This window comes from Nelumbo lutea, chromosome 6 (assembly GCF_056320005.1).
Source record: "Nelumbo lutea isolate HS-2025 chromosome 6, American lotus-T2T, whole genome shotgun sequence".
In the NCBI taxonomy this organism is placed as follows: domain Eukaryota; kingdom Viridiplantae; phylum Streptophyta; class Magnoliopsida; order Proteales; family Nelumbonaceae; genus Nelumbo; species Nelumbo lutea.
The window spans coordinates 14,461,748-14,481,016 of record NC_142689.1 but is presented as its reverse complement, the minus strand read 5'-3'; the positions used below and the strand labels follow the sequence as shown (position 1 = coordinate 14,481,016).

The following is a 19,269-nucleotide window of genomic DNA, read 5'->3' as shown; positions in this document are numbered from 1 at the left end:
GAAAAGCACCAATTTCACTTGAATATATATATATATATATACTAATAATTAAGCACATGCGTTGCACGTGAGAAATTTTAAATATACCATAGTTAAGATAGAAGTTGAAAATTAACAAAAATAAAAATATGATTAAAAATAACAAATCATGACATCATGAATTTCTTTGAAAAGTTGGATCACTAACCCACCATCTAGATAAGAAAATAGCTTAGCTTTTGAATTAGTTTTAAATTATGGAAAATTATAATCGGAGTTGGCATTATATTTAAAATTAGGTTACAAATTGATTTATAAACCAACAAAACTCGGACAAGCGGTTCTACATGTTAGACAGTTTTGTATGCCCTTAGCTTCAATCCAATTTGATGTACTTTTGACATTTAGTGTAAATAAACAAAGTACATGTTTGATTCATGTTGTTTGGTATAATTCTATGTAAGACCCTAAAACTGGATACTTATAGAAACTTGTGTTAGTTTTAAATGTTCACAACCATTGGATAAGTCTGGGGAGATTTATCCTGCCAAGTTTGATACTGATGTGCCACCAAGTGTTGGGATGGCTTGTTTCGGCCATCAGGGTAAGACCCAAGGCACATGCAGTATGGGATTGCTTGAACCCTTGAACCGGATCAGATTTTCAGTATTGCCCTAGACCTTTGAGACAGATGGGCAAAACTGGAAAGTTACACCTAACCCCTGGACTCGATTATGACACTTCACTAGGTGTCGTATCGGGTTGTCTTTAATATGTCAATCAGTGAGATCCTTAGTGGGGGTTAAAACCTGGATATGTTGGGGCAGTCTGAGAATTCATCTGAGTGAGTGATCATAGTGACAGAATCAATCCATTTGTCGGACAATGGTAATGATCGGGAATGCACTCTCTCTGATGGAAACCAAACTGGCGATAGTTGATTTCAATCATTGGAATTTTGTTTTGCAAAATTAATATATATATATATATATATATATATATATATATATATATATATATATATATATATATAAATGTATATGTACGGTTTTAAAAGATTTGTAAAAGGTTTTAATTCCCGGGATCCATGTGAGTAGATAGTGTGGCACTGTTCCTTGCAGCCGAGGGAGAGGTATTCTCTTGTTGGGCAGTGCTTGATCATTAAGGGCTGAGAGGTTAAGTGTAAGACCATTTAGGATAATACCTAATAGGCTAATCTTGCACCTGCCCACACCCCCTGGGTTTTTATAAGATGGCTTGGCCCAGGGACCACTTAATGTAAGTGTTGGGCCCATAGGGTCCATATGATGGGCTCAAGGGGTCAGTGAGTTTTTCAATGAATTTGGCTGGGTCTTGTAATAAAGGCTAGGCCGAACCCATGTGGCTGGTGTGTAGATCAATGCTTGGGTCCCATGCCATACAAAGAAGCCCAACTAGGTGGCATATTGGAAACTAGTTAAACACTAAACACTTAATGGGCCAAAAGCCCATTACGAGCTGGGCTGATATGATCACCCATCAAAGGGGCGAATCTGAGATTGATGTTAGTAAAATGATTGGGCTTTTGACCTTATCCACTCTGGGAGACCAAAATCAAACTAGATTTGAATCTGGTAACCTCCTGATAAGATCAGGAGTAAACTAACTTAATCTGCAGATATGATTAAGATTATCCCCTATCCAAATATTAATTTGGATTGGGATAACTCCTAATTAGGAGAATTTCTTAATCAAGAAGAAAGGAGGAGAAAGCTAATTCGAATATACCAGATTTCGAATAAAGTTTTTCCAAGAGAGAAGAAAGTCTTCTGCATACAGAGATTAGATCTCAAAACTCTAGAGAGAAGAAAAGCTGTTCAGCCATCTTCATCCCAGGAGTTCTCCTCCAGTCGCCGCCAACCCCTCTTGCAAGATTCGATCATTGTTGGAGAAAGAAGTCAAGAAATCAGTTATTGACATCAGTCTTGCAAAAAAAGACTAAAAAGGATTCAGTGTTCAGAGTTTCCAGTGGGTTCTTGCGAATGATCCAGCGTGTAGGACGCACACCTGCTGGTTCCGTTCCATCAACAGTTGTGTCATCTTCAGCAGAAGCGGATCTTGGCATCTTCTTTGGGCGTGAACACCAACTTTGGGAAATACTGTTTCTCCGGATCAGGTATAATCCTTCCTGTTCCCTTTTGGTTCAGATATGGTTTGATTATGGTTCAAGTAGAATTCTTGAATATTGTATTCTAAATTTAGGGAATATGATTCCCAGTTAGGAGAAGGTAGGAAAATTTTTGAAATTCGCCCACCCATTCTGCACCTTTCTTGGCATCCATTAAATGGATCCTACCATTCTTTTACTATATTTCAAATTATAAAAACCCTCGTAGTGTCATCGGAGGCTTATGTGGTTGTTGCCAACATGAGACTCTTAATTAGGCATATTCATGGGTTGGGTAGCCCAATAAGCTAGCTTGGACTGGCCCGATCTAAGTTGGGTTCAACAAGATTTCCTGCCTGTGGGCTCAAGCTCGAGCCTGACTTTTTCAGGCTAGGCTCAGCCTTTATGAAAAAAGCCCGGCTTGATCCCGATCCTGACTTGATAATGTATTTATATAATAAAATTATTTTTTATATAATAAAAAAACATATATAATACATTTTTTTCTTTATTTTTCTTATCTTTTTTTTTCAAGTAATAATGAGATATTTACACCAACTAGAGAACGATAGAGATTAAGGGAAAATGAGATATTGATCGAGAAGGAGAGTGAGAAAGAAGAATGTGAAAGATTGAGGGAGAACAATAGAGAGAGAGAGAGAGAGGCTTTTGTTTTGGCTACAAACCAAAGCTTAGAGAGTGGGAGAGATAAAGGGAGCAGGAGATCGAGAGATGACTATGAGAGAGAGAGAAGGGAGGGAGATAGAGAAACAAAGGGAGTGGGAGAGAAACTGAAAACCCATTTTTGGTATAGGTATTTTTCTCTCTCCAACAAGGTTTTTAAAACCAATCGAACAACAAACCGGTCAGGGGTCCGGTTCTGGGTCGAACGATTTGATCGTTTGAACCGAACAGATGACTTGTTCTGACAAAAAAAATAAAAAATTCTAAAAAAATAAAACCGACCAAACTGTTAGACTGTTCGAACAGTTAGACCACTTGGGTCAGCGGTTTGCTGACTAAATCAATGGTTTTGGGAGAAATAACAATTATGGGGTAAAATGGAACCGATCACCCCGGTTTTTCCGGTTTGGTTTTGAAAACCATGGTGTCCAACATGGACTAAGAGTCCCATGTTGGCAACAACCACATAAGCCTTCGATGACATGGCAAGGAATTTTATAATTTGAAATGTAGAGTTGGTTGTTAGAGTTTTGTTGGTTTATAGACCAACCTGCATCATAATTTTAAATATTTAACTGGCTTTGACTGTAACTTTTCCTTTACATTATGTATTTTCTTAATTCACTTAATTTTTGTTTGTCTATGGTATAATTTGACTCAAACCACTAACCCACCATCTAAAAATAAAAATTGTTTGATTTCTATGTTGACATTAAATTTTGTATGACGTTTTTGTCATTGATCAACTTATTTCTTATGTATAAAACTTTTTGTTCAATACATTAGAGATGTACCCGATATTTTATTTTTTTATAAATATATAACATTATATATGTGCCCAAAATTGAAATTGGCATTCAATTTTCGTCATTAATAAAAATACTTCTTACATTTCATAATTATTTATTTTATTTAATTATGACATTATTTATTAATCCATTTGACCCCAAATGGTCGAATTGCTTACCCACCACCGAGAGGGAAGAAAATGATATTGTTTTCAAATTACTTTTCAAAATATTTATTTTTATACTATTAAAATTAATATTGTAGATTTAATTACAAGAATTCAATGATGAGAAAAATATATCTTAAATATAAGATTTAATGAGAGAAAATAGGAAAATATTTTTATTTCCAATTTGGTTTTAAATTTTACATTCCATTTCCATTATTAATAAAAATATTTCTTATTTATCATACTTATTATTGTTTAATATGTATGTTAAAAATGTTCCCATTTTTTTAATTTATACTTGTTCATTTTATTATTGTTTAATTTTTTTGGCTTACACCTGGCGGTTGCACTTAACTTAGAGAAGATAATGGTGGAATCAGACTTCAATCTCTTGATATTCTCAAATAGTACTTGTACAATTTCTAAGTCCTATTTCTCAAATAGGACTTAGAAATAAATTGGATTTATTTGTGTTCATATTTACAGAGAGGCTAACCAACCGGCAAATGCTCTTGCGAAGCTTGGCTGCTTAGAGTTTCAGAAAACTGTTTATGATTGCACATATACACTTCCTTCACACGTATAGAACTTGATTAAAGCAGATGGTTTAAGTCTTCATTTTTTTTTAGAATTCGTTGATTTTAGGTTGCTTGGACACTTCACGTGCCCCCCTCAACGGTTTTCTGCATATTAATAAAGTTTCGGTGGCCACCCCTCTATCGTGAGTAAATTTTGGGGCTCAAAATTTTTTTTTTATCTATTTTATAATTTTATTATTTAATCGTGGCAACATGATTAACCCATTTGACCCAAATTAACGACTTGATTTCTTACCACCACCTAGATGAAAACACTATTTTTACTAGGTAGGTTTTAGAAGTATAAGTTTTTATGTTATTGGAATTATTAATTTATTAAGTATGGATTTAATTAATAGAACTTAATGATGAGAAGAAATACAAATGACTTAAATATATGATTCAATGAACATGAATGCAAGTTAATAGTTTAAATGTTAGATTTAGTGAGAAAGAATTAAATGCATTGAATATCTTTAAATTACCTATTTTCAACTCATTTAATATCAAGAACTAATTATCCTATTTGTCCTTATTTTTTATCAATAAATTTAAATTTAGACGGATAAATTTTATCCTTAGAAAATTACAGAAATATTATTGAGGCGATTCCTGCTTTTTAAAATAATATAGATATATAAGATAAAAATTTACCCTAAATTACTCAAGTTTTTTTTTTCACAATACACAAAATCCTTTCCTACCATTAATATACCATTAGGCTTAACGCACCATCACAAATGTTATAGATAAAAGAATCTTAGATGAGCTCACATCATCTGAATCAACGTTGCATAAATTTTCCTGCAACCACGAATCAAAAAGGGCCACATCATTCTCCCTTATTTAATTACAATTTAACGGGAGCCCAAACCGTTAACGGGAGTCTATATTCCAAAAAAACTAAAATTATTTTTATCCTGCCTTGCCTCTCCGCTTCTCTTGGAGTAGTTGTCTCTTTCCCCTTCATTCTGCTTCAGCCCAATATTTCGTTTTGTTTTTCCCCTTCTCTCTCTCTCATTTATTCCTTTCTCCTTTCTTCTCTCTCCTTTCGGCAAAGCCCTCCTTCATTCTCCATCAAATGTGGTCGCCACCGCCCGCCCTCAGCTAACAGACTTGAGTTGAAGAAGTCAGGAAAATTTGTTGATGGAGGTGATATTTCTAATGATATGTATATTTTCGGCCACTGTGTTGAATGCCTTGTACAGAAGAGGAATGATGAGTTCAAGGAACTCTGGGAAAATTGTTAGAGAATTGGACCCTTAATGGGGAACGAGGAACTCGGGGAAAGGTTTAATTAACTCCTCAATTAATAAATAAATTGGCGACAATTAACAAAGAGGGTCTTCGTACCTAGCTGTAGGTTATGCAAAAGATACGAAAGGTGGTCTTTCTACTTTTTTTGGCCGATTTAGAATCTACTGTGAAATCAGAAGATACAGAGGAGGGGGAATAGTTTAGACGACTGAATATTTGGGTTGAAAGAGAACGGAGGAGGGAGAGAGAGAGTGACGTGGGTCAGATCATTCTCAAGTTCAAGTATGTAGATATGGGACCCTAATCCTATTTTTTTGAATTGGATTAAGTCGGGTTGCATGTTGAGTTAACTTTTTGCCAGGTCTAACAGATAATCAATCTCTCAAGCTCATATAAGCCTATGTTTGTCTCTCAAAATTTTTAACCTAACACTACTTCATAGCCATATGGGACACAACTTCTGGTGTTCCAAGCAAGACCCCACATAGAAACACCAGTGTGTTTGGTGAAAATTCGGAAAGCCAGCATAGGCTTTCCAAATGCTAAAACTGTGATTATGAATCTACTTTAAATAGCTTCTCAAGAACACTACTGTTTAATTAAGCGTCTGTTTGGCATCTTTGCCACTGCTCCAGAAAATGACACCACATAAAAAAAAGCGATGTTTTAGAAAACGAGCAGTTATTTAAAACCATTTTTTCATATAAAAAAATAGTCCACCCATGTCTCAGAAATCGGAAACACACAACTTAGCCAATAAAACAATGGTGTAACAGTGATGTAATACTGACCAATGATTACTAATACTGAAAACTTTTCCTAGTACCAAACAGGCAGCAACAATTGCAAACAAGAGAAATATGGTTTTCTCAAAAAACGGTTCTTCCAACTAAATTAATGCAACCCATCGCAAACGCATAAGCCGTCCACGACGGGGCGGCGGCCGTAGAAGCAACTTTTTACTATACGCCAAAAGAGCTCTCTGGCTTAATTAAAATTTCCACGGCATTCTCGACAACAAAAGCATATACAAACAGGGTCCTAGATATCGTTGGATACCTTGGCTCTAGAGACATGGTGGTTCCCATGAAACGGAATTTTCATGAGAAAATTAGGCATAGGTTCTGTTAGACGAGGTATATTATGTAACAGTTACGTAAACACGTTCTTTACTATATTTCCTCAATGAATTAATTAAATTGTATTATGTTGTCTTGGGAGGGCTAGACTGGATAAGGACATAAGGTCGTAACCTCTAAAGACTAAATCTTTTTGGAACCTTAGTCTGAAACTACAAACTAAATAGAAAATCTATTAACTTTTATTGTTCATAATTCTTTAACATACACTGTTCAAAGGGTTTTGGGCTTCCAAATCACCACAAGGGTCTTCATTCCCTTCTTTTTATCCAAATGAAGCCATCATAGTCTCCCCCAATTTTGTTTCTGTGGCTACTACTCGGTCGCCTTCCCCTTGCGCCGGCTACTATTGTCTGTCTCAAGTAGGTAGCAAATGATTGAATCAACATCATCGCCAAATATGCTGTAAGCCTCTATCACCTGCAAGTAGCTAAATCCCATTGACAGGACCATCTGCATACTGCTATTCAAGACAGTAGCAGACAGACCTCTCTCCCTAGCACCATCCAGCTTGGATTCACTGCGTGACGGCCCTGTCACTGAGTGTAAATGTGTATCAGTTGTAAGAAAAAAATGCATCACTAGAAAGCCGCAACATCAAGTGAGATAAACAAATATCATTTTTGAAGCACATTTAGCCCAACAGGGACTCGTCCCTTAGAAATTTCAGTTTGCAATGAAAGTTGTGACGGAGCACACATTGGGTGTCATGGTACGCAAGTATGGTTCATTCGCATTTATAACCCAAAAAAAAAAGATGAAATAAAATGGTACTTACTGGCCCCAGAAGATGATGGCTCAGCACTAGAAGAAGATTCTCTATAGCCAAGCTGCTGCTTGAATCGGTCATCAGCAAGATATTCAGCACGAGAGGCTTCCATCACCATGCGCTCGATCTCCTTCTCAGTAAGCTCAAGATCAGAGTAGAACCTTCCTTCAGCTATAAGTGCCTGTATGCAACATTTTACAGAACAAAGTTTTGTTACTTGCTGTACCAAAGAGGTGTTTGTGGAAGTTATGTCGAAATAACCACTTCAGCCTCAAATCCCACTTTTGCATTTAAGTTTACCCCAAACAACATGATACTTTTTAAGTTTGAAGATTCAAGTAGTACATTTTAAGATGAACGCGCATTCTTCCAAGGTTTTAGTATAACTGAATTTATATTTTGGTATCGACATTCATCCAATGACTTCAACTTAGATTATCAATCCATGACTTCATTTTTTGTTAATTTTCATAAATGACAATAGGAAAAGCACTAACATTTTCAATCTGTTGGTCTTGTTGAGCTCTGATAGCATCCTTCACCTGATCCTTATCAATATTAGCCTACAATGCAGGCAATATACAGGAGTATAAGTTAGTTGTAACCATCGGAAAGATATTATAACAAAGCAATGAGGCCTAGTGAAAGAAAAAAGGAAAGGTCAGCATAGTGGCTCACCCCTCGTAGACTGCTCAATCCAAGGCCTGCACCAATGGTTAATCGACGTGGATCAACAAGTGAATTGTAATGATTTCCGTGATGATAACTTAGTCGTATGGGTGGCATATCCGTATTGTAGCTTCCATGAAAAATGTTGATAGGCTCTACATTAATAGAATGGTTATAATATTGCACTACAAACTGTTTCCTGAGGCATTAATGAACCATTCATTTTTAATGGAATAGTACCTGTACTATAGGAATAGATATGGATGGGGCGATTATACATTTCAGATAAAGCCTGAATCTCCACATTGTTTCCATAGACCTATCACAGGAACGACAGAGGAAGAAATCATTACAAGAAAAGGACAAAAAAATGGGACAAAACAAAAACATTGCCAATGACATACCACAAGAAAAGAATAGCAAACACACATTTGTTTTTCCTGGGGAAATTATTAGTAGGTAACAAATGAAACCCCTAGGGAAAACTATTAATAGATAACAAATGAAATCAGGGTGGTTATAGTTGAAACACTTCTTGTCAGTAACTAAACCATATTTTCAGGGATTTCTTGCCTTTCAATTGATATTTGCCCCTTACAGTTTACCCCCTTTTGCTTAGCTTCCATGTTTCACTCTGATAGCGTCATCCATGATTGATGCAGAGGAAATGAATGAATTTCATCACTATTAAATGAAACAGATAGAATATAGCCCATATCATGCCACACCACATATTCTACTAGATTCCACAGGGCCTGTTCATGTACAGCATGATTCAAGTCCGATGATTCTTTTAAAAATCAAGGATACAAACATCAAAATAGGTCATAAAACAATGTTCCAAAGCATCTCTTTTAATCTTTCTAGAAATGAAACACGTCCAATCTTCAAGTGAAACTAATCTATCAAAAAAAAAAAAAAAAATCTTCAAGTGAAACTTCTATTACACTTCAACTTGCAGGACTTTTATGCCAAGTTCCCCCAAGTCAAAAATGATTCATCAAGTACTTTGATTGTCTGTTACCAAATGACAACAAAGCAAATATTTTGGCATTCAAGCATATTTGTCAAGGCATTGCCTAAGGCAACAAGGCACCATGGCGGTTACACACACACACACACACACCCCCACACCCCATCGAAGGCTTTTTGGAAAGAGTAAAGACAAAAAAAAAAAAAGAGAAAGACAAAAGAGGAGGGCCTTGCCCTTTTTTCCTTTCATTTTTTTTCTACAATCTCTCTCCGCACCATGGTTTGTTTTTAATTAATCTCTCTAAAATCTTTCTGTTAGTAAAAAAAATTATAGCCATCTTTAGTTGCTCATAATTTCATGACATACGATTGCATGATAAAATACTTGTTATACTCTAATATTGTGTTTGAAACATTGAAAATAGTTGATCTGAAGTGCTATTTTTTATCAACAACTCATCTTTCATTAAAAATTAATTACAGAAAGATGGAGATAAAATCTCTTAACTCCCCAACCTATAAACAAAACAGAAGAACTATCATATTTCTAATGTGATGATTTACCATGTTTCTTATGAAACTCACTATTATTTATCAAACAGTTTTGCTACTATGCAATTTTGGAATAAACTAGGGAATTAACCTAGAAATTAGGTTTCTTCTGTCAAAAACTTGCAGTGCCTAGGTGCTCTATTGACGTCTCAAAATCATCCATATGCCTTGACAACTACGTGCTTGAGAGTTGAGATGGAAATGACCTTTCTGCCATCAACAAGTGTACCAGTTTCACAACAAATATCAAAATGAGAATGATTAAATAAATAAATCCTCCATTTGTATCTCAGACTGCCCAAGGGTTGAGCAAACAAGCTAGATGAATCAGTACCTTGTCCCTCCTCTTCCTCTTACAATAAGATGTGAAACCTTCTGTTACAAATTGAGAGAAGTGATCCCTCTCCCTCTCCTGAATAAAGAGAAAGGATAATCAGGACTCACCTTCAAAACATCAACAACAAAACCAAAATACCAAAATATAACTAGTTTTCCCATGCATCCAAATGAAACCGAGAGTGAGAGCACTTTAAAAGTTCAAAGATACATGATAGAAAAAATTTTCAAAAAAGTAAGTGATTGATCAATTTGCAACGAAACAATTTAGCCAAAAAACAAAAAACAATTTGCAACCAAATAATATGAGAAAGCTCCAAAATTAACACTCATACTTTTTTTTTTGAGAAACTAAACAGGGCTAATGAGTTATTAGAGCATTGAGTAACCATAAAAATCACTGCCAGAGTACCACTAACACTTAAAGATTAAAAATCAAATCCATTATGAATAGATACAGCAAAGGTGCTCAAACAGAGGGCACACTTATTCTTGCACTGTCCAGACCAAAGAATAGAGTATTTAATCTCTTGACACTTCATCTTAATTGAATTCCGTAATTGTTGTTTATTGCTTCCTATTTACCTATTTCAACTTTGTGGTTTTATAGCTATTTAAATACATAATTCTATTAATGCCCTATGTAAACTTTGAGCACCTTTTCTTATCTAAAGTGTTAGTGGTACTTAGGTCTGGAGAGTGCAAGAATTAGATGCAGCAAATAATCTATATGGCCTTCACCCATCCAAACAGAAGGAGAAAATATAACAACATAGATATACAAAATTTTTACATGTGAAGATAAGTATACCATATAATCAATGCACATTTGCCTAGTCAAATCATAAGCTTCAGTGTCCCCATATACTTGATCTGCAACAGCACGAAAAAGGCAATTTCCATCTTCCATCATTCGTTTAACTTCTAAACCCTTGGTCCGTCGAATATCAATCTCAAACTGGCGTTCTCTTTCCTGAAATAAGCACAACATGTTGATGTTTACTGGAACTTGTAATAATACAGTTATTCTAACCATAAAAAGTAATGATTCAAAATGTTGTTTTTCTTTGATGAATAGTAATGATTCAAAATGTTAAGCAATTTGTTGTAGCCCCATTGAAAGGTAGCTTGTTATACATGGGCAACACTTGTACATTTATCACACTTTTTTTATGAATAGTAAGTATTATCCCTCCCCAGAAAAGGGTCAAAGTTCTTCAGTTTATAGCTGCTTTACACAAATCAAAGGTTGAATTTAGTTTATAGCTACTTTTTGGTAGGAGTACAAGTTGGGTGGGATGGGCCAGGTTTAAGGTCAACGCAGGCCCAACTGAAATTTGACACACTCAGGTTGAATTCAAGCTTGGGCTGGGCTCGGGTTGGTCAATTACACTTAGGCAGGCCTATTATGCTCAATGTATTAAGAAGTTGCAAGAACCTATTAAACTCATACATAACATATGTATGTATGCAGTTGGGCTGGGCTCAGGCTACCAACGGATAGGCCCAGCCCAGCCCATATAAAATTGCAGGCTGGGTTGGTCTGGGCTCAGGTTGGGCCTGCCCAAGTTGCACCCCTACTTTTTGGCTTCTGAGTTCGGATGTGATAAGAAGTGGATAAGAAGTATAAGATTCTATTACAGAACATTCTATAATATACAAAGATAGCAAAAAAAGTCAATCTGCACAACTAAAATGTCATTGACACTAACTATAATAAAAGGACAGCCCAGTGCATGAGGCTCCCGCTAAAAAAATTACCATCAAAATTCAATTTTAGAGCAATGATGCAACTCAGAGACAGAGACAATGCAATATTTGTTATATACATCATAACATAAAGAATAAGAAAAAAATGTTTACACATTGGAGAAGTAAAAGAAAAATGTGGGGTGAAGGTCCTTCTCATAAAGGTCCTTGATGCATTTCTCATTTTGAACAAAGGATAGGAATATGGGGCAGAACCCCTATTTTCAAACAATAAAAGAAAGAGCAAATAAGGAAGAAGAGAAGCTAAAAAAATCAACACGACTGCTCAGCAATATGTATACCCCACATTAAATAACAAGAAAGTTTAAAATGAGGCCTGAAGTGTCTTTAAATATTTAAAATACAATTCACATTAAACTGCCAAATTGGACTTCAAATCCCAATTTATGATTCAGCTCAACAATTGGCTCATAAATTGTACAATAAATCAATAATTCCATAATATGATTTGATCTAGTATTTGAATCATTTTATCTGCAACTCAATTTGAATCCTAAATTATAGGATTCTCAAAACATTGGTAATTATGTTACACCCATAGTTACCCAATTCATTAACTCATTGAATTCAAATTTAGGGTTGTGATCAATTCATCATTTTTATTACTCATGCAGAGAATTTTGTTTTCTGGTTATGGGCGGATGCTCCACTTCTATGTATTGTACTTTTGTTGGTGGATGGAAATATCTTGGTGAATCAAGATCTGTTGTGGCTCAATCTAGTGCAAAGGCTGAGTACAGAACCATGAGCCATGGTGTCTCAGAGATGCTTTGGGTTTAATCACCATTGGATGAGTTGGAAACCGAGTATGATAGCCTAATGATGTTGTACTGTGGTAACCAAGATCAATTAATTGCATACAACCTAATTCAGCATGATAGGAGTGAGCACATAGAGGTGAACATGCATTTTATCAGGGATTGGGTGCTGTCCTGAGAAGTGTGCCTTCCTTTCGTAGCACTAAGAATCGATTAGCATATATCTTTATAAAAAGTGTCAAATCTAAGCTGAATTATAATGCAAGTAAGCTGGGCATGATTGACATAGGGAAGAAGAAATGGATATGGGCGGGATCTACAATTACATTGAAATCAGTTAACTTTTTTGTGTTTTTGTTGCTGTTTATAGAAAAGGTATTTATGCAACTTGATTTATTAGTTGGAGAGTCATAAATTCTAATGAAAAGGAGCACACACCCACATGGTTTTTCTTTGTCTCCAAGGTTGTCTTTGGTATCATTGCTGATTCTACAATGAAACATTTTGAGTTGATCAAAGATCAATACAAATTGGTGAGAAATCTTTTGTTGCATCAAATACGAGTCACTTCAACTAGAAAAATGTATGTGTGGGACTGATCATTGATGTTTATAGTTGAAACAATAAATTTGACGCTTCAGGCAGAAACAGCAATTTGTATTGATCAACCCAAAACATTTCAGGTAGGAAAAAAATCTCCCTCACAAACTCGTATTGATCAACCAAATGGTACCAAATACAACCCAAATCAGTCTTCTTCCTGTCTTCTTTCTCCTATTCTCCTCACGACAAGTGCCACTACAAGTTCTTTCTGTTTTTCTTTATGATTTCAGTGATCGTAATCATGGAGTGGTTCAAAACTGTTTTATGACCAACTAAGATTTGTAGGGAAGATCGTCTATGCTTTCAACCCCCTTATGATATCATTCACTGAGAAAGAATGACAATATATGCATCAATTTTTCCTCTCACAATGATCAAAGGGTGACGGTCCTTGTATATCTCCAAATATCTTTCCTCTTCTTGTAGGTGGGGAATAAAGATTCCTTGAAAAGACTTTCTTTGTCCCTTGGAGGTGCTCACCTACTCCAAAAATATTCTCCCAAATACAATTTTGGAAACAAAGGTTAGTGTATATGCAACTACCACTGGGTAAATATGTTCCAATAAGTGAAAGGGAATTAGATTCATGGTAGCAGATGGCACTAAATTACATTTCTGATTAGATCCTTGATGTGGGGAGAGAGCTTGGCATGTATCCGACCCTATTTAATGTACCTGAGAACAAAATGGTGTGGGTAGCTGAATCCTATGTGGCAGATGAGAACAGAGTCATATGGGCTCCTCCTTTTAGAAGGTGTTTCAATGATTGGGAATTGAATTTAGTGGCTGAGCTTCTTGCTATGCTCCAAAATCAGCACTTAAACCTGCAAGCCCAAGAATCTAGATACCAGAAGCAGACACACTTGGGATTTCTGAGTTAAATCTTTCTACAAAGGCAATGTTGGGGAGGCGGGTGAATTCTTCCCAATCAAGGCAAAAGTAAAGTCTTTTATGTAGGTGGCAACTTGGGAGATGTGTCTTACAAATATATGCTGCTGAAGAAGGATTTCATTACTCCATAGTCCATACCCGCTTTGTGTGCTTTGTAGAAGAGGGGAAAAAGTCTTAAATCACTTTTTTTGCACTGTTGTTTTGGGGCCTTAGTTTGGCACCACTTTATAAGGGCTTTAAACCTGCAGTGGTGCTTCCAGCTTCCCTAGTTCAGTGAAGCAGCTTGCAGAAGAATGGCAAGTTGTGGGTATGACCATGAAAAGGAAGGTCTGCTGGTCAGCTGTTGCAGCAGCGGCTATGTGGGCTATCTGTTATGAAAGGAATAACCAAATAACAGATTTTTTTTAGCAGAATTCAAGTACAGAATCGGGAGCGATCCATGATCAATTTTGGCAGTAGAACTCCTAGATGTCTGTTCACATTTTATTTAAGGATGATATATTTTCTGTTTCTTTTTTGGGGTCCTTAAGAGTTATTAGATTCAGCCACTCACAGATTGACTATACCTTATTTACAAAGAGAAATGATCAGTTATTTGTTGTACTAATATATACAAGGGTGGTTTTTTTGTTTTTTTTGAAGAAGGTAAATATTGTTGGCATTAAAAACAATGTGTATAATTTGTGAAGCGATTTCTAGATACAAATTTTGAAATCAAAGATCTAGGTGGTCTTAGATTATTTCAATGACATAAAAGTAGCTTCATTTAAAAGAGGCATTTTCACATCTTAGAGGAAGCATGCCGTGTATTAGAAAAGTGCTGCATAAGTGAGCAGTTAAGCCAACTGAAATCCCGTGTAGTTCAGAATGTAAGAGGCATAAGCCTCCTGAACACACGGAGGTTTATGCCTCCTTAAGAGGGGGGGTGAGGAGGAAGGGGAAGAGGAAGGAGGATCTCATTTTTCTTTATTTTTAATAAAAATCTTTTATATTAAAAAGAACGAGGATGAATAACACTAGTTGAAAGGGGGGGGGGGGAGTGGGGAGAGATCTTTATTCCAATAATTGTAAAGGTTCTCTTAGTAAAGGAATTCTTAATTCCATAATTGTAAACTATAGATTGAATCTATACAAATGCAGAATGGGCTGGACCTTTTGACAACAAACATTTGTTATTGTGCATTTGTCAGTTGGAAAATTAGGTTATTTTTAGTTGACATTCTGCTCCAAAAAAAATCACTTTTTAAAGAATAAATTTGGGGTTAAAAACGATTCTTTGTGAAGCTAATCCAAAGAATAAATTTAGAGAAAGGATACTACAGTCAGAACTTAGAACTTAGCAGACAGAGGACGTATAGTTAAAACTTAGAAGATAAAGGTGGTTAGGGTAGAGTCTGAATTAGAACTTTAGGCCTCTAACATCTTCTAACATTTTAAATTAATTCATTAAACAAGCAATACGTTTCTTATTCTCTCTCAGGGTAAAATATGGAAGATTTGTGCAAAAGTTATAAGACTCCGCCAAAAGAGTAGGAAGGATGGGATAGACTGGGAAGGTTACAACTTCTCACATTGTTCTATGTATGTCACCTCTGAAATTAAGAATGCATGTAACATGGAAATGCTCTCACTATAACCGTTAGAAACGTAGTGATCACCGTCCTTGAGGAATGTCGAGGGGGGCCCAATGAATCCTGATTTATTATCTTCACATCTCCCAGTAATTGGCCAGGCAATGCCTCACTAAGAAGGAAAAAACACCTAGGTGTTGTATAGCTACATTGACTGTAATTGCTTCATAAAGGCAGATACAAAGATATGCGTCCAACCACCCATCCATATGCACAGACAACAAAGAAAAAAGACGGCAGAAATGGACTTAAAAGATTCATCTTGAAAAGAAAAACCAAAGAAGGCAAGCGTTTTAGTTTTCCAAGTAAACATAAACAAAACTTAACAGGACTTTATTGAGGAAGCAAAGCCAGCAACTAGAACAACACAATGTGCTCCAACTGTTTGGTAAATGAGCTAATAAGTTCAAGCTACCAAGAAGGAATTAACAAATAGGAGAGAAAAGCAAGACCAGGGATCAAATTCAACACCTAACACTTATTGGAAAACCACTAACTAGGTTGTTAGTAACCAGAACTTACTGCATCACCATAGGAGGATCCAAAAGATGGGTTCTGCTCATCTGCACTATTGTAGCCTTCCCCTTCACCGTAAGACCTGGGAGAAGAAGGCCGAGAATCTGATGGTGAGGTCCGAGTCGAAACAACAGGCCAAGCCACTGCTCTTCTAGAAGAACCGATTCGCACAGTATTTGAACCCCCTGAAACAGTTCTCCTGGGAGCTGAGTTTGCTACTGAGGGTTTTGGAGGCGGAACCGGAGGGGGAGGAGGATATGTACCACCAGCAACAATCTGCAAGGAACCACCACTTGAGCCTTCATTATCATCCAAATCAGGCTTTTCTGTAATCTGCAGCCCATTCAACTCATTTACCACGGCACCAAAATCCACAGCGTCTTCATTACTGTTTTTCTCTTCAACAAGTTCATCAGACGCGTTTTCGTTTTGAACAACCCGAACGTTCTCAGGCAGAATTTCGTCATTTTTTATCGTCCTATTATCATCTCCACTACCACAATGCTCCAGAAAATCATCTGAACCTCCTGGGTCTAGTACCACCTCCTCGTGTTCCTCTTCCTTCAATGCAGAAGGAAGCTGAGGTGCGAACTGCTGCTGAGGTGGAGCCGAAGAAGAACCAGGCAATGAAGAGCGGCTTGGGTTCGATGAAGAACAACCGGAACCTCGCTGAACCAATATACGAGTCATATTTCTCCTTTAAGTTTAATTATCAAAGCCACCCTCGCTGCCCTGTCTCGCTCCGGAACTTAGAGCCCCAAATTCCTACTGTGCAGTTTATCACGCGTCCTTGCCTTTGGCACGGTGACGCCAATTCCTTGGCTGAAGGATTTTTTCCAGCCCAGCAATGCCTGTTGCTCCTCCCGAATCGATCTCTGCATCCCCCTAACAATTCTCATGAGACCAGGACCTCTAACTGAAACAACAAAACCCCTCTAGAAACTGAAATTTTACCAGAAAACACCTTCCTTTTCAGCACCTCGGACTCGAATTCACCTCCGCAAACCTCAGCACATATCAAAATCATCAATTTCCATGAACCACGAGACCCCAGAACCCAGACAAAACCTCATTAATCTACCTGCCCAAAATCCCACAGCATCAATCACCAGAATCAATTCAAAAAGGAAAAAAAGCACAAAAAATCCTTTACATTAACCCAGGTAAACCCATCAGAGAGAAGTGAAATTCGAAAAAAAAAAACGAGGAAAAGATTCAACAGACTAACCTGGTCGAGTCCCAAAGCGTATGAGATCTGCAGAAGATGTTCACACACAGTTTGATTAATTCAGACCAAGTACAGGATTCGAACTGAAAATTCTAGGGTTTATGAAAAGAAACGGACACACGAACACACACGCACACAAAAAACGAGAAAACGTAAAGAAGAATAGTATTTTTTCTTCTTGACGCAGAGAGAGAGACAGAGAGAGAGAGAGAGAGAGAGGCCGAGACAGGAAATGAGAGGCTGCCTTTTATTGTGGGGGAGACGCACTGCCCCGTGACCAGGATTTCGCCAGAGACGGCTCGTCGATGGTGGAACGTACACGCGTCACTTCACAAAACGATCACCAGGACGCAGGAAGCAAAAGCCTGGCCTCTTTGTAGCGATCTGATGGTTTTAAATTCCCGATTTTGCCATCTGGAATCACAGTAATTTCCAAGTCCCAAAGCAAGAAGAATCTGAGCAGTGCTGCTGTGGGCTAGGGCCGTGGAGACAGACCTCTTCCTTGTTTGACTTGCACGTTTCAACTTTCCAGTTTTTGCTTTGTGTATAAGCATTCAACTTTCCAGTTTTTGCTTAGTGAAGAAAGGTATGTTTATTCATGTGTGATGGAAATAGTCTGGGCCGGGCCCTGATTTGGGTTGCTTAAGCCCTGCTAGCAAGTAGCAACCAACTGGAAAAAAGCTCAAACCAGAACTGGGCTATCCATCTAAGCAACCAAACACACCCATTTGCTTCAATGTTTTTAAACCGCACTGAATTGGTTGATTGAACCGGTTGATCCATCACCTGGCCATGTTTCTGGATTCCTTTCATCGCTAGGGCTGTAACTTGAGCGCGCCCAACCCAAGCCCGAGTCAGACTGGAATCGTGTTGGGTTAAACTTGGGTATGGCTTGGCTTATCGGGTTCATAACTATTATGATTTGTACTTTTACTTAATCCAAAGTTTACACATTTTCCGATTTGCAGCCATTGATATTACAAACTTTGTATCTAAGGCTGCATTTGTTTTAGTATAAATATGGACTGATGTGAAACTCCACCCCTGGTCCATATTTGTTGGTGTTTGAATGAAATGTAGTTTTACATGTAAATTTCACTTATGGTAGAGTTTTGCATTGATAATCAATGTAAATATTTACATCAATAATCACATTTTTCAAAGTTATAACAGTTCACTCATTTAAACCAATCAGTGTTGAGCTCCATCGATATACTTTTACATCGATAAATATTTATATCCAAAACAAATACAGCCTAAGGCTCAATTTGGGAAGAGTACAATTATAAAGCACATTGTATTTTCTAAACCTTGTTTTGCAATAATATGTTTTTGTATTTGTACCCTTTCTAAATTGAGCCTTGACGAAGTAATGTAAAATTTGCATCACTTTCTTCCTACCCTAATTCTCTCTTATATAAATTGGGTATCACATCAATTTGCTTCCTATTTTTGTTCCTCCCAAATAAATGACCTTCCTCCAGCCATAAATCTCTTTCATATAAAGTGGAAATATTATTTTATTTCCCATTTTACTTCTCACAAACAAATAAAACAAAACTAAATCAAGATTTACACTCCCATTTGCACTCTTTAGCGCAGATGAAATTTGCGCCGCAAAGTTTTGTGTGCATAATTTTCTTTGTAGATGATTTATTTTGACTATTATTGTCTAGTTCATAGTTGAATTCCGTTAATGTCGTACGTTATAACTTAGGTTGTGTTTCGTATTGTTGCCATTTCTACCTAAAACCTTTTGGTCTGATCATTACAAATTGCAATCTCTACTTGAAGCACCCAACTTGATGTCTCACCTATAAATGGCAATCATCA

At 36.7% G+C, this 19,269-nt stretch overlaps 1 protein-coding gene across 4 annotated transcripts; it reads right to left on the bottom strand.

Moving 5' to 3' along the window:
* Positions 1-6,888: 6,888 nt before the first annotated feature.
* On the bottom strand, positions 6,889-17,953 carry OTLD1 (OTU-like cysteine protease family protein). Of its 4 annotated transcripts, none has more exons than XM_088949995.1 (10): positions 17,437-17,953; positions 17,163-17,285; positions 16,215-17,083; positions 10,851-11,012; positions 10,038-10,115; positions 8,420-8,498; positions 8,189-8,334; positions 8,008-8,073; positions 7,520-7,691; positions 6,889-7,280 (listed from the first exon to the last, which is right to left on the bottom strand). In XM_088949995.1, exons 3-10 carry the CDS (start codon positions 16,896-16,898, stop codon positions 7,057-7,059), a joined length of 1,611 nt encoding a protein of 536 aa, XP_088806121.1. In that variant the 5' UTR covers positions 16,899-17,083; positions 17,163-17,285; positions 17,437-17,953; the 3' UTR covers positions 6,889-7,056. The 4 variants fall into 4 exon arrangements, with proteins under 4 accessions (XP_088806121.1, XP_088806120.1, XP_088806117.1 ...); XM_088949994.1 differs by having other exon boundaries at positions 17,163-17,289; positions 17,437-17,781; XM_088949991.1 differs by having other exon boundaries at positions 16,215-17,289; positions 17,437-17,781.
* Between the last annotated feature and the right edge of the window lie 1,316 nt (positions 17,954-19,269).

Bases quoted from the DNA above. Each gene is read 5' to 3' on its own strand.
- OTLD1 (XM_088949995.1), bottom strand. From the start codon at position 16,898: ATGACTCGTATATTGGTTCAGCGAGGTTCCGGTTGTTCTTCATCGAAC. The intron at 10,116-10,850 runs GTATACTTATCT...CTCTTTATTCAG, and splicing joins AAATGTGCATTGATTATATG to GAGAGGGAGAGGGATCACTT. The intron at 8,335-8,419 runs GTACTATTCCAT...CTATTAATGTAG, and splicing joins TATCTATTCCTATAGTACAG to AGCCTATCAACATTTTTCAT.